Raw genomic sequence first — 14,400 nt, 5'->3', positions numbered from 1 at the left:
TTGTTTTTATTATGTTTTTATAGCCCCTGGTGCAGTGGGACACCTTAGTTTCACTGACATATTGGACACCTCTCTAAAAGTTAGTTGGAAGGAGCCACAAGAGAAAAATGGTATTCTCACAGGTAACCATTAAAGATGACTATATAACATGATTATGCCCCTTTGCGTTGTCCACTGTTTTAAGTCACCAAGACATAAAACTGCAATTACTGCGTAACTGTTTGGTAATTCCCCACCACTTTCAGGTTATCGCATCTCCTGGGAGGAGTTCAACAGGACAAATACCAGAGTAACCCATTATTTGCCCAACCTGACTCAGGAGTACAAGGTTACGGGGCTCACTCCTCTCACTACTTACACCATCCAGGTGGCAGCCATGACCTCCAAGGGCCAAGGCCAGCTCTCTGCTTCCACTATTTCCTCTGGTGTACCCCCAGGTCAGGCCTTTACTGAGTAGTTTAACGATTAGTACTCGGTAGACACTAGAATAGTAATTTTACTGAGCGGATTTCTGTTCAGCAACCTCTAAATTCTATGAACAATTCAATTACTACTATTCAAGTGTTCATTCAATTCTTCACTACAGAGCTACCTGGCCCTCCAACCAATTTAGCCATCTCCAACATCGGCCCCCGCTCTGTCACTCTCCAGTTCAAACCTGGTTATGATGGCAAAACATCCATTTCCCGTTGGCAGGTTGAAGCTCAGGTATGATTTAGTTAGACATTTTAAGATTATTGTATTTATCTTTATTTTCATGCTTAGGTTGAACTGTCATTTTTGTTTCATTTGTTCAGCTGCTGATACCACTCCATTTCCCTATGCATTTTAGATTGGTATAATTGGAGAGAATGAAGAGTGGCTAATGGTTCAGCAGCTGGGTAATGAACCTGATGCTAGATCACTGGAGGTTCTGGACCTGAACCCTTATACTTACTACAGGTGAGTGCACACGCATCAAACCACTGCGCACCCTCCACACACAGAAAATCAACTGTCTCTCCTGTCTAATGTTAGATTAGGAATTATTTTAGCCTTTAACTCTGCTCATAAAAAGATCCTGTTCCCTTTTGCTACATTGACCGACTTTGTTTTTGGACATCATTAAAGCCCCATTTCATCAGACCTGTAACAGATCAGTTCTAATCCTCTGTATCATGATCAACACCAGTTTATCCACACTGTTATCCACAGTTATCTGGCTTCCTTTGTTGCAGGTTCCGAATGCGTCAGGTAAACATCGTGGGCACAAGTCCTCCAAGTCAGCCGTCCAGAAAGATCCAGACCCTGCAGGCCCCTCCAGACATCGCCCCAGCAAATGTCACCCTGCGCACAGCTAGTGAGACCAGCCTGTGGCTTCGCTGGGTGGTAAGCCACCCTTCATTTCACATTGGTCCCAATTCAGTTAGTCTGAAGTTTATTGAGTTTCATCAGATATTATTAGGTCAGGACTCAATTTTGGATATGTAGATTTTAGCATGTTTTTGCATGCACCGTGTAAAGGCTATTTTTAAATTACTTTTTTTTCTTCTGGAAATGTTGGAAAGTATGGTTGGGATAAGACAGAATTGGGAAAATGCCCTTGGGTTGTTAAATTATTAAGATAAGCTTTGTAAAAATCTGATTTTGGTGAAGGACATAAAAATTCATCCATCCATTTACATTTTACGGTCCCATAAAAATCGTGGGGAAAAAATCACATAATAAAAAGTTTGCAATAAAATGATTACTTTGACAGTTTAAAATAAATAAACCTGTTTTCAAAAGCCTTAGTTTATAAACCTTTTTTATGTTTTGCTGCTCTTCTCTGGATTCTCTTATATGATGAATAAATAAAGGAGATGATATTTACGATGGTTCAGAAAGCCACATGCACTATGTCCTTGGTTATGGCTAATTTCTGTGTCAGCGAGGTTCTCTTTGCGTCACCGCGGTGTCAACTAAGCACCGAGACACAGAGACTCGTGGCATTCCTGCAGCTCCTTAAAAGGATTAAAAAAGGTAGATATACCAGCAAATAGGTGTCAGCTGGGTAATAGGCTCTACAAATTGATGACATAGCTCACTGATCGTGACCTCCTTTCACAAGCTGAGTGTTAAACTGTCGTAAAAATTTTGTGGCTCACTTCATGGCTGTGGCATAGAAGCATCTATGAATCAGGACCGCGCTAATTTAAAAACTACAGCTCCTTATGTTCAGTGCACTTAAGCACTTGCAAACATCAATTGTTTGCAAGTGCTGGTGATCGATGCTATTCTCAAATAATTGATCTGTGTTAATCTTATCAGTAGTGACAGACAAAGTTAAGTGAAAGTGATTGGAAGAATATTGTTGCATTTCAGTAATAATATATTTTTAAAAATCCGAAAAGCTATATTTATGCCCTGCTAAGCAACTACATTTTAATTGCTTTTCAAGACTTGTAGCCTAAATATGAACCTGTAGTTCCTGATTTAAAGTTCTGCAGTTTTCTTAAAACATTATCGCATTTTAAAATCTAAGCTAATCCCTGCAATTCAAACTAATTCTTCTTGTTCTGGCAACACTTTGTACCTACTGTCAATTATGATGAAATTTCTATTGATCTTGCTTGAACTGTGGATATAAAAACAGCAACAACAAAAAATCATCTTAGCCTCTTCCAGAGTGGGAGTACAATGGCAATCCAGATCTGGTTGGGTATCGCATCCAGTACGCCAAAGCCGGAACTAAAGGGGGGGTCCTTTCTCACGTCATAATGGACCGCCTAGAGAGGGAGTTCACCATAGAGGACTTGGAAGAATGGACAGAGTATGAGGTCAGAGTTCAGGCCGTCAACGGTATTGGCTCTGGACCATGGAGTCAGCCAGTCCACTGCAGGACAAGGGAGTCTGGTGAGAAAATAAATATCCTATGGCAACATAAATCACATAAATGTCACTGAAGCTTTTTAAATGTCCTCCTTTATCTTCTGCTGCAGTCCCCTCCAGCGGCCCCACCAATGTCTCAGCATTCGCCACCACCTCCAGCAGCATATTGGTGCGGTGGGGAGAGGTCCAAGAGACTGACCGCAATGGACTCATCTTGGGCTATAAGGTAACAGCTCTGACTGTTTGTCTGAAATTGAAACAGATTTCAGAGTAAAATTCATATAAATAATGTGCTTCTAAGTGTTAATACTCCTAAAGTCATTATGTAAAATATTCTGCATCTTTCAGGTGGTTTATAAGGAGAAGGACTCAGACACAGCTCCAGATTTCTGGACAGTAGAGGGAAACACCAGTCATAGTGTCCAGCTAACTGGTCTGGGCAAGTATGTGCTCTATGAGATCCAGGTATTAGCCTTCACACGAATCGGAGACGGAAGGTGCAGCTCACCGTCCATTCTAGAGAGGACTTTGGATGATGGTAAATTAACTTTTCCAAGCAACTTTAACCTTTCTGCTGTAGCTGAAGCTCTTCATGTTTCATCTCTAAACAAATGTAATATCAATAATGTTCTTTTTTCAAATGTATACATTTGCTTTTCTTAAATCACTGGATTTCTGTTATGTATGATATTCTTGCCTAATGATTTTTCATTTGCTGTGACAGTACCAGGCCCTCCAGTTGGCATCTTGTTCCCAGAAGTCAGAACCACCTCTGTTAGGCTTATCTGGCAACCTCCTGCACAGCCTAATGGAATTATACTGGGTGAGTTTACAATAAGCAGAACTTCTACTATAGACTTTGATAGCATTGGGAGAGAAAGTCAAGGCTGGTCAAGGCAGTGGAATTTTATTTTTATAACAGCTTTCAATATGTAGGAGTTATAAAGGGCAGTGAATGATATATTAAAGACATTAAGCAAAGGTATAAAAGACATAGAAGGCAATAAAAAGACACAAATTAATGGGATGTAAAATGAGTAAAATATACGAGAAGATGAAAATCAGCTAAAATAAAAAAGACAAATTAAACAGAAAAATAAAAACTTACAGCTCAGCTTCAGTTCTGGAGTGTCCCAAATTAAATTTCATAAAAATGAGGGGGGAAAAGAGCCTTAAGTCTTAAGCCATGATTAAAAAAAAAATTTTTGACCAAGAGTGGAATTTCCCTTCAAATTTCCCCATCTCCTCTGGTTTGATTTTGCACTGGAGCCAATTTGTTCTTCTTGCTTATCCCTTTCTATGCACGACTTTATTTTGATATGAGTTTGTCTTCTTAGCTTATCAGATCACATTCAGAAGAAACTCTTCAAATAGCAATGCTGCCACCGTAGATGTGCTGAGCCCCAGTGCACGACAGTACACAGCAGCAGGACTGAAACCAGAGATGGTTTATGTATTCCGGCTCACTGCTCAAACACGCAAGGGTTGGGGGGAGGCTGCTGAGGCTCTGGTGGTCACAACAGAGAAGAGAGGTTAGTGTAAAATGCTGCAGCTAAAATGTATTATTTAAATGATCCACCTCTAAATATTAAGGCTGAGAGGGACCGTGTGTGTCTGTCTGTGCCCTTTAGCTCGACCCCAGCCCACGAGCCGTCCCACAGTGCCTCAAGAGGAAGTCCAGGCTCGCAGAGTGCTGTTGTCATGGGAACCAGGCAGCGATGGCTTGTCCCCAGTTCGTTACTATACAGTCCAGTACAGAGAGCTTCCAGACAGCAACTGGACTGTTCACTCTGCATCAGTCAGTCATGAAACAAACTCCTATATAGTGGACAGGTAAACATAAAAGTCTGCTTTAATACCCTTATTATTGTTAGTACCCCTGTGTGACATATACATGCCTTCTTCTCTCCCTCAAGGTTAAAGCCATTTACTTCTTACCAGTTCCGTGTTAAAGCCACCAATGACATTGGAGACAGTGAATACTGTGAGGAGAGTGAAGCCATCACTACGCTACAGGATGGTAAGAATTTGTGACTAAGCTAGCACGCACCACAGAGACATTATCTATTGATTTTTCCATTGAGTTTCTAACTGCGAAAGCATGCCTTTACATTTAAGCTTTGACTTTGAATTATCGCAGTGAATACTTTACGTCAACAGTATGTGTATTTACTGTCGAGCTGTTCTCCACCACAATGTTTGAACGCCGTATCGCTTTCCACAGCTATGCTGAATTGGTAACACAATGTTGTTGGTTTTTTATCTTTTCTAGCTCCAGACAAAGCACCAACAATATTGTCTGTTACACCCCACACCACCACCTCTGTACTGGTCAGATGGCAGGTAGGTTGGTAGCTTGAAAATGCTTTTCCTTTCTTTTATTTTGCAAAGGATAATAGAATAGAAACTAATATTAATTGGCCATCATTAATGTTGGACATTAAGCAGACTTCCTCTCCTCCTAGCCTCCTCCTGAGGACCATATAAATGGAGTCTTGTTGGGGTTCAGAGTCAGGTACAGGGAGCTACACTATGACAGAGTACGCAGCTTCACTGTCCGCACAGTCAACAGTCCCTCAACCAACTGGGCTGATCTTACTGGTGAGTTAGCTACTTTTTGAAAGCTTTTGCCTGTTATTTAAATACCTTCACTTAATTATGCTGCTTTAGCATCACCAAATGCTGCAGGCGATCCAAAAAATCTAAACAGAAATGCGCTCTTTGCCATTTTTCTAAACCCGCTTTTATTCCTCCCTATTTTCCTATTTAAACTCCAGCTCCCTACAGCGTCAGGAACTTGAGTGAATCCTCGCTCACCCAGTATGAACTCGATAGTAAGTCGCGTATCTCTCTTTATGCCCCTCTCTTCCATTACCCTCCATCTGTTTGCATGTCATCTGTGAAAGTTTATTTGCACAAAATATGCCATTTGTATACTAATTTACAGCAAGTGTGCCTTCCATCCTCCCACTCATCTGTAGCCACTAAGGGACCACCGCGGTTTCTTACTGTGTGCAAATGACTTTAATCTCTCCAAGCTTCCCTGTCATTATTTCAGCATGCGTTCCGTCTTTTTAATCACTGACAAATCTTCCACGTCCCCACAACAACCTCATCTTTTTATCAGTATGCTTCTTAATTCTCACACTCCATTGTTCTGCCACGGGCATCACTGTGACTGTCTCTCACCGGAGTAACTTCTTATTACTCTTTCATCCTAACTGTTCTATTAAAATACTGCTATGGGTTCTCTGCTTGCAGATTTGAGTAAACACAAACGCTATGAGATTCGTCTCAGTGTGTATAATGCAGTGGGGGAGGGTCCTAGCAGTGCACCACAGGAAGTGTTTGTTGGAGAGGCGGGTATGTTTCTTTTCTCTCTGTGCAGCAAGTCTGCAAGACTACTTACCCTTTATCTTTATTCAATTTTTAGCAGTTATATCACATAATAGCTCAATTACTTAAATCCTGCCCTTATCTAGTCCCAACAGCCCCTCCGCAAAATGTGGTGGTCCAGTCCTCAACAGCAACACAGCTGGATGTTACGTGGGACCCACCTCCTCTGGATGCCCAGAATGGAGACATACAGGGCTACAAGGTATCAATAATGTGTATTTATGTCCATGTTTATATTTTTTCATTGAAAACCTTATGAATCCCAAACTCTTTCATTTTCTTTCCAGATCTATTTTTGGGAGTTTCAGCTCCAAAATGAGACAGAGCGCCTGCGTACCCTATTCCTGCCAGAGCTTGGGGTGAAGCTTAAAAATCTGACAGGATACACCACCTACATGATCAGTGTGGCAGCCTTCAACGCTGCAGGGGATGGGCCCCGCTCCCTGCCCACCAGAGGGCGCACTCAGCAAGCAGGTGAGTCACGCAAAATCCAGACATGGACAGAAAGATTACAGTGATCCTTCAAAAGACCAGAGGGATTTATCTTGCAGCATCGTGCTTTTTGCAGTCTTTGGATCTATATATCTTATTCCTCTTTATCTTTCGTTAATCCCCCCTCCCCCTGTCATCTGCACAACGAGACGGCTCATTATTTAACCACATCGCTCGGTGGATACATGGTTTTCAAAGCTTTTGAAGAGTAGAGCGATACAAAAGGTGTTTTCATATTGACTCGTTGTGTTTCTATAGCTTTAAGACAAATAACATAAAAGCTTTCCCTCCTATTCAGCAGGAAACATTCTCACTGAACAGTTTAGTTTTGTCCTGTGAGATGTAGTATTAGAGATCTTTTTGGCACATCCTACTGGACAAGCCATGGGGGAAGCAGCCTAATGACAGCAGGGGAGAAAAGAATTACAAAGTGCGGGGGACACATGTAGATTAGTATTTTTTGGCTACAACTGCACAAAGATGTCTGTGTTTACGAGCTAGTGAAAGTCCCTCCTCTGCGATTTCTGCAGAGAATGGTTTACAGTGTATATTTCTCACGTCTCTCCCACCCCCTTGAAGGCTGTGACATTGGCAAGGGGTACAAAGTGCTGAGAACTTAAAAACACAGGCAGGAATTTTGGCTCCTCACACAACAGGGTACTGGGAAGTGAGCCAACACAAGCTTTTGTGATTTTTATGCAGAATTGTGTCTAAATCCTGACACTTAGCTGGATCTGGGTTGGTTCAGCACTCAAATTTCTCAAAGCTGTTGTTCAAGGTCACAGAATGAATTTTAGTGTCACTTCAGTGTCTTCTTTTGGGTTTGGGGGAATTAGTTGCCTATACTGCTGTGCAGGACTTTGTTTGGTCCTCTTTCACGGTACCCAAATTTTTGAATTACATGCAGCATTTAATTTCTGCTGATTATTCTTTTTATTTATTTATTTTTCTGAACTGTCCTAGTATTCAATTTCTGTGCTAATTTGCATAGCTTGTCTTTTATGAATTTGGCAAATGTTCTTCTTGGCTGTAGACACTAAGCACTGCCCATGGATTTCACTGATTTGCTGATCCAAAAACCAAAACTTTTTATTGCCAGTGTAGCTTTGAAGGAAAAAGCACAAGTAACTAATAAAAAATGTTTTTAAAGAAAACTTACAAATGTAATTTTTTCAATTCATATTCACTTCACGTGACAGCTCTTGGTCAGTACTTTGCAGTGTTGTGACCAAGTCTTCATTGTATACATGGTTTCATCTCACGACTGTTATATTAACATCTCAACTTTTCCCACTTTCTTTGACAAAAGCGCCAAGTGCTCCGAGCTACGTGCACTTCAGTGAGTTGACCACCACTTCGGTCAACGTGTCCTGGGGAGAGCCGAAGCAGGCCAACGGCATCATTGAGGGCTACCGCCTGGTTTATGAGCCCTGCACTCCAGTTGATGGTGAGAAACTCCTGGAACCTAACAACTCTGCCATTGCTTGACATTCCTCAGCTTGCTTTTCTCACGCAGTGATTTACGACCTCAAGCCTCTTAACCATACTCTTTTTTTGACCTGCGCTGCTTAAGCTTATGCTCTAATTTGTTACAGATGAGTGTAGGCCCTGCAGTAACATATATGGCATGGCTGATAAAATATGTTGGAGTGTTGTACAGTTTTTACCCTCAGTGAGAGCAACATAGTTAACAGCCAGCTAAATGCAGTTGCCTGAACCAGATTGTCGAGTAATTGGGAGCAGAGGTGGAACGCTGAGCTGCTGTGGTCCTGTGGCTATCTGCTAATCGACCAAGAGTTAAGCTAGATAAAGCAATAAATATATTTTCCTGGTCTCTGACAGTCTTGTGTGTGACTGTATGTCTGCGCTTATGCACAAAGCTTGGCTCTTTGTCGCTTGTAGAAAGCAGTATCTAGAGTCTTAGTGTTTCCTGTACAGACTCCTCTCCTCGCACTCCAGGTGTCAGTAAGATAGTGACAGTAGATGTGAAGGGCAGTGCTCCCCAGTGGATGAAGATCAAAGACCTGGCCGATGGTGTCACATACAACTTTCGCATCCGGGCCAAAACTCTCACTTACGGCCCCGAGGTTGAGGCCAACATCACCACTGGACCCGGAGAAGGTGGGATGCTATAGCTTTTCTTTATTACAGTGTCAGTAATCAAATCCTTTGAGGACTCCCTTGTCATTTTTTATCCACCGTTCTTGTTTTCTCAGGAGCTCCAGGCCCTCCAGGAGAACCCTTTATTTCTCGATATGGCACAGCTCTCACACTGCATTGGACAAGTGGCGATCAAGGCCGTGCACCCATCACGCGATACGTCATAGAGGCCAGACCATCTGGTGGGCCAATTACAAACATACATGTTGTTTGAGTTTTAATCTGTCCACCGTACACTTTAATTTTATTCACAGATTTTCTTATTTTGCCTTTAGATGAAGGATTGTGGGACATTCTCATCAAAGACATTCCCAGAGAAGTGACATCCTACACGCTTAATATGGACATGCTACGAGAAGGGGTCACCTACGACTTTCGAGTAATTGCCGTCAACGACTATGGCTACGGGTCCCCCAGTGCCCCGTCCCCTTCCATATCAGGTCGGTTGTAATATAAAATGAAGACTTCCGCAGTGTTGTGCTAAATATCGGATATTAATATCTATTATTTTGGTTTCAGCCCAGAAAGTGTCTCCCTTCTATGAGGAGTGGTGGTTCTTGGTAGTCATTGCTCTTGTGGGACTCATCTTTATCCTCCTCCTTATTTTCATTCTCATCATCCGAGGCCAGAGTAAAAAGTATACCAAAAAAGCAGACTCAGGTATGAAACACACCTTAAACTCTGCTAATATCTCAGGCTCTCTCTCTGTTTGCAACCCAGGCAATCGAGTGGAATTTGTCTTCCTCTTAGACAGGTCTGCTGAGCGCTGCATTTTAATGACTGCAGCATCCAAAGTCTATCTTGTTAAATGGGAGCAAAAAGGCTCACACAGTTAGACAAATGGCCTTGATTTCCCTCCGTTGTTTGGCTGACAGGGGAAAGATGAGGGTTAATGTTATCAGTGAACAGCTGAAATTGGCAGATGAATAAATATTATTGTTCGTATTTTACTGCAGCAAGGATCAATACTGGAATAAATGGCTTGGCAGTGATTTAATGCTCAGGTCATTAGATAGGCTGAGAGTAATTATTTAACAACAGCAAAGGTTGCTCCTGTATCACTGTATCAACAAGTCAATTATTTTCTTTAAACGCAAGGGTACGGTACAGGAAGTTAATCATTGTAAGTAGCCGTATTGTTGGTATTATTATTAATACATTATGACTGACACGCAAGAGTCGCATTAGACAGATGGGAGCAATGTTTGGGGGAGAAGTGAAAGTCAGGGCAAGCCTTCCTAATGCCTCCTACTACTGACTTTTTAGCTTAGCCAGTGTTCAGCATGGTGCCAAGGTTATCAGGGTTGGCCAGCTCAGACAAGGACTGTATGTGTGTGAGGACACAAAGATGACCTCTTAGTCCCTCCCAAACATTTCCCAGCTTTCCTAGCTGTGAACCTGTACTGCCAACTGGAGGCTGTTTTATCTGGAATCAGTATTAAACATTGGGCCTGACTAAGTGGTGTTTACCTCAGCTTGTCCTGTACTTAAACAGCATTTTGACCTTTAGCAAGGTTTTGCAAATATAAATTAAGGAGAAACCATTAACAGAATGACTGTGCAAGTCTTTTTTTGTGTGTCAAAAATTGTGTTTTCCGAATACAGTGATAAAATAATCCAAGGTATTGAAATGTATTTTAGATTTGATTCATTTATTCCATTCCACAACCCACACAGTGTCATCCTCATACCCCCGTCCAGGCAACCACTCCAACTGCACGTCGCTGCCTCTGACGCACGGAGAGATGGTGCGGCTCGATGAGGGACGCTTCCCAGCCCTGGAGCTGAACAACCGACGCCTCTCTGTGAAGAACTCTTTTTGCCGTAAAAACGGCATCTATACCCGGTCAGTCAGCATCACCATAAATACCTCCTGTGTGCATTATGACCGACGGTATTCAGCTGGCCACTGCTTTTAAAGCTTGCAAGCAGATATTCCATTTCTCAGATATATCGCTCTGTCAGTTTTGTCACGTTTCCTTTTCAAGTGTTTTTGTATTACTTACAATATATACAAGAATTAGTATTTGTTGTTGTGTGTTCCCCTCTTCCCTTAACAACAGTTCAACAGTTGCGAGTGAAAACAACTGAACCTTGAGGGCACCAGCTGGTGATTTGAGCCTCCTTCAGCTCCTCTCATTGATATTCAGTGTTTGAGTGGTGCAAAAATACATATTGGGGGACAGCACAATACTGGCTAATTAACATTCAAAACCTCTTTGTCTGTTCATCAAAGCTTTAGGCAAGGACTGTCATGGATCGCGGGCTGCAGACCCAAATGCAGAGTTCTGAAACAGACTTTGTAAACAAAAAATGTAATTGTTATTCCAGGTAATCCAAAAGACAGCAGGAAATAACATAAAGAGGACTTATGAGACAGAATCGACTATTTATTTTTGGGCATGAGTGCAGAGGTTCTCTTACACGCAGTGCTACGCAGGCTATCATGACGCAGGACTTTGGTAGGCTGTGTCTTTGGTAATGATTATGCAAACATGAGATAAATAGAATTTCCCAAACGCTGCAGCATGATAAGCACGTGTGTAGACATAGGTCAGGGCTGGAGGAATGGTCAGTTGGTTGTGTTTGGGGGATGGTGCTTCAGCGTCTGCTTCTTGTCACAGCACTAAAATAGATGTTGTTTTTTTGCACATTAGTGTGCACATTGTGGTGGAATGTGTTAGGGGTGCACTAAAGGGCAGAGGAATCTGTTATTTTCTCCTTGACCAAGGAGGCCAAGGGGATCAAAGAGCCTTGAGTAGCTCCCTCTCTTTGAAGAGCTCCAAACTGGTACCGTACTGTTTGTTAATGATCTGTAGACTAAGGGAGGAAGAGCAGAAGAGCTCCCTGTGGGATATTTGAAAGGGTGAAGGAAAGAAGGATGAATTAGACAGATAAGGCGAGGGGGATAAATACAGTGCTCCTAAATAATTCAAAGCTCAGAATCTATTGCCCCTCCTCCCCTACACTCACATGGCTCCATCCTTTTTATGTCTGGTTCAACCTTGTCTTAATGTAGTTTTTTTTTTTTCCACAGTCCACCCCCTCACGTCATCCCCTTTAACCCAGAGGAGATATCCCTTTGTTGTGTCAACCTTTTCATGGCCGTTGTCATGTTGTGTCTTCTAAGCCTGTTCTTGGCATTCCCGGTGATTTAGCGCCTGTGTATACATATTAACTTTTTTTTTTTTTTGGAGAGGTTGTCAAGGTTGTCTTCTTTATGCCTTAATATTCCACTTGACATCACAGCATTTTATGCTTGTCTATTCTGCCCCCACATACATTTTCCATTTCAGATCATTTAAACATTTACTTTCAGGCAGTGTCTAGTTTATGCAATTCGTTAGTCTCTTTTTCTGAAACCAACTGAGCAAACCCTTCTTTTAATGTATTAGCCTGAGATGCATACTGAGCCCACTGATGTAGCGCAGTGATGCGAGGGTAGTGGTCCAGTTTTGGCTTTCAGACCATCCAATTCAATCTCAGCAGACCTTGAACGCAGCAGTAGTCATTACAGCAGAAGGAGAAAAATAATTGTCTGCACAGATGTTTCTCTCTGCTTCACTTCATGGACTTAATGACTGGAGCCGAAAGAAGTTAAGGAGTTCTTTTTTGACTTGACTTGCATTCATACTGTATGAGAACTTCTTAATGCTCACAAAGCTCAACTCCACGCTTAGTTACCCAGCTTTTCTGCAGGAAGTCTAAAACTCTGATTGAGTCGCTCTGTGTATTAATTCAGCTCTAATCGCCACAGAGTGCTTTCATGATCTTCATGATCTTTTTTCTTTTTTGCATATATTTCTGTTCATGAGGTTGGCGCAAGTCCACTGCCAAACTTCCACAAACACTTTGAAAGATTAGAAAAGAATAGCAAAAGTATAAGATCAATTCTAATCTCTGTCCTGCCTAATGTAGTGGCTTCCAGGAATGCACAAATAACCCATGCTGTGCTTGTCTGAATCATTTTTTTTCATAATCAATAAGTCTGTGCTGGATCTATTCATGTTGTTCCCACTGAACACCCTGTGGCTTCTGAAGCTTCATTTTTAGAACTGTTTTGGTGGCTTTCTTTAGTTGTCTCTGTGGTGTCAGTCACAGGATTGACACAGCTTTTTACTCCCGAACGAAAAAAAAAAAAGTGAGAGCTTAAGAAAATCAGTTCGGAGAATGCAATTATGATCAAAAGAAACTTCTTTTTTCTTATATAACATTAGCTCTTTATCATCTTCTTGCTTTTATAACTCTCCTTCTTAACTCTCTACTTTTCTTAATGTATTTTATTTCTTTTTTTTTAATTCAGCTCTCCTCCAAGACCAAGTCCTGGAAGTCTGCACTACTCAGATGAGGATGTCAGCACTAAGTATAATGACCTGATCCCAGCAGAAAGCAGCAGTCTGACTGAAAAACCCTCGGAGATATCTGACTCGCAGGTAAGCGCTGACCCAGGCTTACAGTCTATGCCCGACCCTGCGTCTGGAATAAGCAATGAACTTAAATTAAAAAGTCAAATTCAACTGTTTAAATTTCTCACGGAGAAAATCCTCAGGGCAAAGCTGTAACCTTTTTAAAGTAAAAAAAAAAAAACTTCTCTGGTTCAACTTTCTGTTCTTTTGTTACATTTGGCAACTATCCTCTTGATAAACTCAATTCAGCTTGTCACAGTCACCGCTTTGCTAGATGCAGAAGCAAGACAGCTGTCTAATTATGAAGCAGCATTTGTGACGATAAATTAATGACATTCTGCAGCAATATCTGCCTCAAGTGGATCACCTCAAAATTAAATACCCTCTGTTAGCGTCGTGCAGTGATGGCTGACGTTTCTGGATCTTTTAATACTGATTTCTTTCATGGCAGGGGAATACACAGCCGGTTCCCGTGCCTCGCGTGTGCTGAAATATCTTCACAACTAATTAATTTTTGTCAAATAGAAATTGTTAATCTTGGCTTCCACGTCTCAGCTCGCAATATGATGAGTGTGTGCATAGAATAGTTTGGCCCAGTGAGGAGATGGGAGGCTTGAAGTGATGAGGGATGGTACCTACAAATGGCAGAGAAGCCGATTGTAGCAGATTCTGAACATTTGTCTTCCCACACTCGCGCCGTGTCTCCCTGGCCAATTTGTCTGGTACCTGCACAGGCAAAACATTGTTCATCCCAGTTTGAGAAAAAACAGATCTCCCAGGAGACGCAGGCTGGTGTTATTCTTTTCCTCTGCGTAGCCTCCCACTGTTTACCTGACACTTGTGCAAATAAATGGTGCTTCAACATCTGTTGAGCTACAGTGTCTCAATAGAGCAGTAGATGAGCAAGTGCTCATCAGGCACACAAATGTGCCAAATGTGTAATGCTTTCTGTGGGAGGCTTTTACTATTTTTTTTAAACAAGTACATGTAGCAGAATAACAAGAGGATTCACTCAGACAATGGTTGCCTGATGGTTTTGTGTTACAAGAAAAGGAGATTAATTCTGTAAACATTATCTTTCTCTAATTCTAGGACA

At 41.8% G+C, this 14,400-nt stretch overlaps 1 protein-coding gene across 4 annotated transcripts in view; it reads left to right on the top strand.

The window, feature by feature from the left end:
* sdk2a (sidekick cell adhesion molecule 2a) overlaps positions 1-14,400 on the top strand; it is an 86,544-nt gene that overhangs the window by 70,645 nt on the left and 1,499 nt on the right. Inside the window, exons 20-44 of one of the 4 annotated variants that reach the window (XM_040048439.1) lie at positions 24-122; positions 246-437; positions 587-708; positions 833-942; positions 1,218-1,368; positions 2,637-2,874; positions 2,961-3,076; positions 3,199-3,388; positions 3,575-3,673; positions 4,188-4,382; positions 4,482-4,683; positions 4,767-4,870; positions 5,123-5,193; positions 5,316-5,451; positions 5,628-5,684; positions 6,112-6,213; positions 6,333-6,448; positions 6,534-6,720; positions 8,048-8,185; positions 8,698-8,859; positions 8,955-9,080; positions 9,174-9,338; positions 9,418-9,558; positions 10,576-10,744; positions 13,202-13,331. In XM_040048439.1, the coding sequence (XP_039904373.1) occupies positions 24-122; positions 246-437; positions 587-708; positions 833-942; positions 1,218-1,368; positions 2,637-2,874; positions 2,961-3,076; positions 3,199-3,388; positions 3,575-3,673; positions 4,188-4,382; positions 4,482-4,683; positions 4,767-4,870; positions 5,123-5,193; positions 5,316-5,451; positions 5,628-5,684; positions 6,112-6,213; positions 6,333-6,448; positions 6,534-6,720; positions 8,048-8,185; positions 8,698-8,859; positions 8,955-9,080; positions 9,174-9,338; positions 9,418-9,558; positions 10,576-10,744; positions 13,202-13,331 (3,518 nt within the window). Of the gene's footprint in view, positions 1-23; positions 123-245; positions 438-586; positions 709-832; positions 943-1,217; positions 1,369-2,636; positions 2,875-2,960; positions 3,077-3,198; positions 3,389-3,574; positions 3,674-4,187; positions 4,383-4,481; positions 4,684-4,766; positions 4,871-5,122; positions 5,194-5,315; positions 5,452-5,627; positions 5,685-6,111; positions 6,214-6,332; positions 6,449-6,533; positions 6,721-8,047; positions 8,186-8,676; positions 8,860-8,954; positions 9,081-9,173; positions 9,339-9,417; positions 9,559-10,575; positions 10,745-13,201; positions 13,332-14,400 lie in introns of all 4 variants that reach the window. The other 3 variants (XM_040048450.1, XM_040048431.1, XM_040048458.1) reach the window with 3 other exon arrangements.

The sequence above is a fragment of the Simochromis diagramma genome, unplaced genomic scaffold (genome assembly GCF_900408965.1).
Source record: "Simochromis diagramma unplaced genomic scaffold, fSimDia1.1 OVJJ01000321.1, whole genome shotgun sequence".
In the NCBI taxonomy this organism is placed as follows: domain Eukaryota; kingdom Metazoa; phylum Chordata; class Actinopteri; order Cichliformes; family Cichlidae; genus Simochromis; species Simochromis diagramma.
This window is presented reverse-complemented; position numbering and strand designations above follow the sequence as displayed.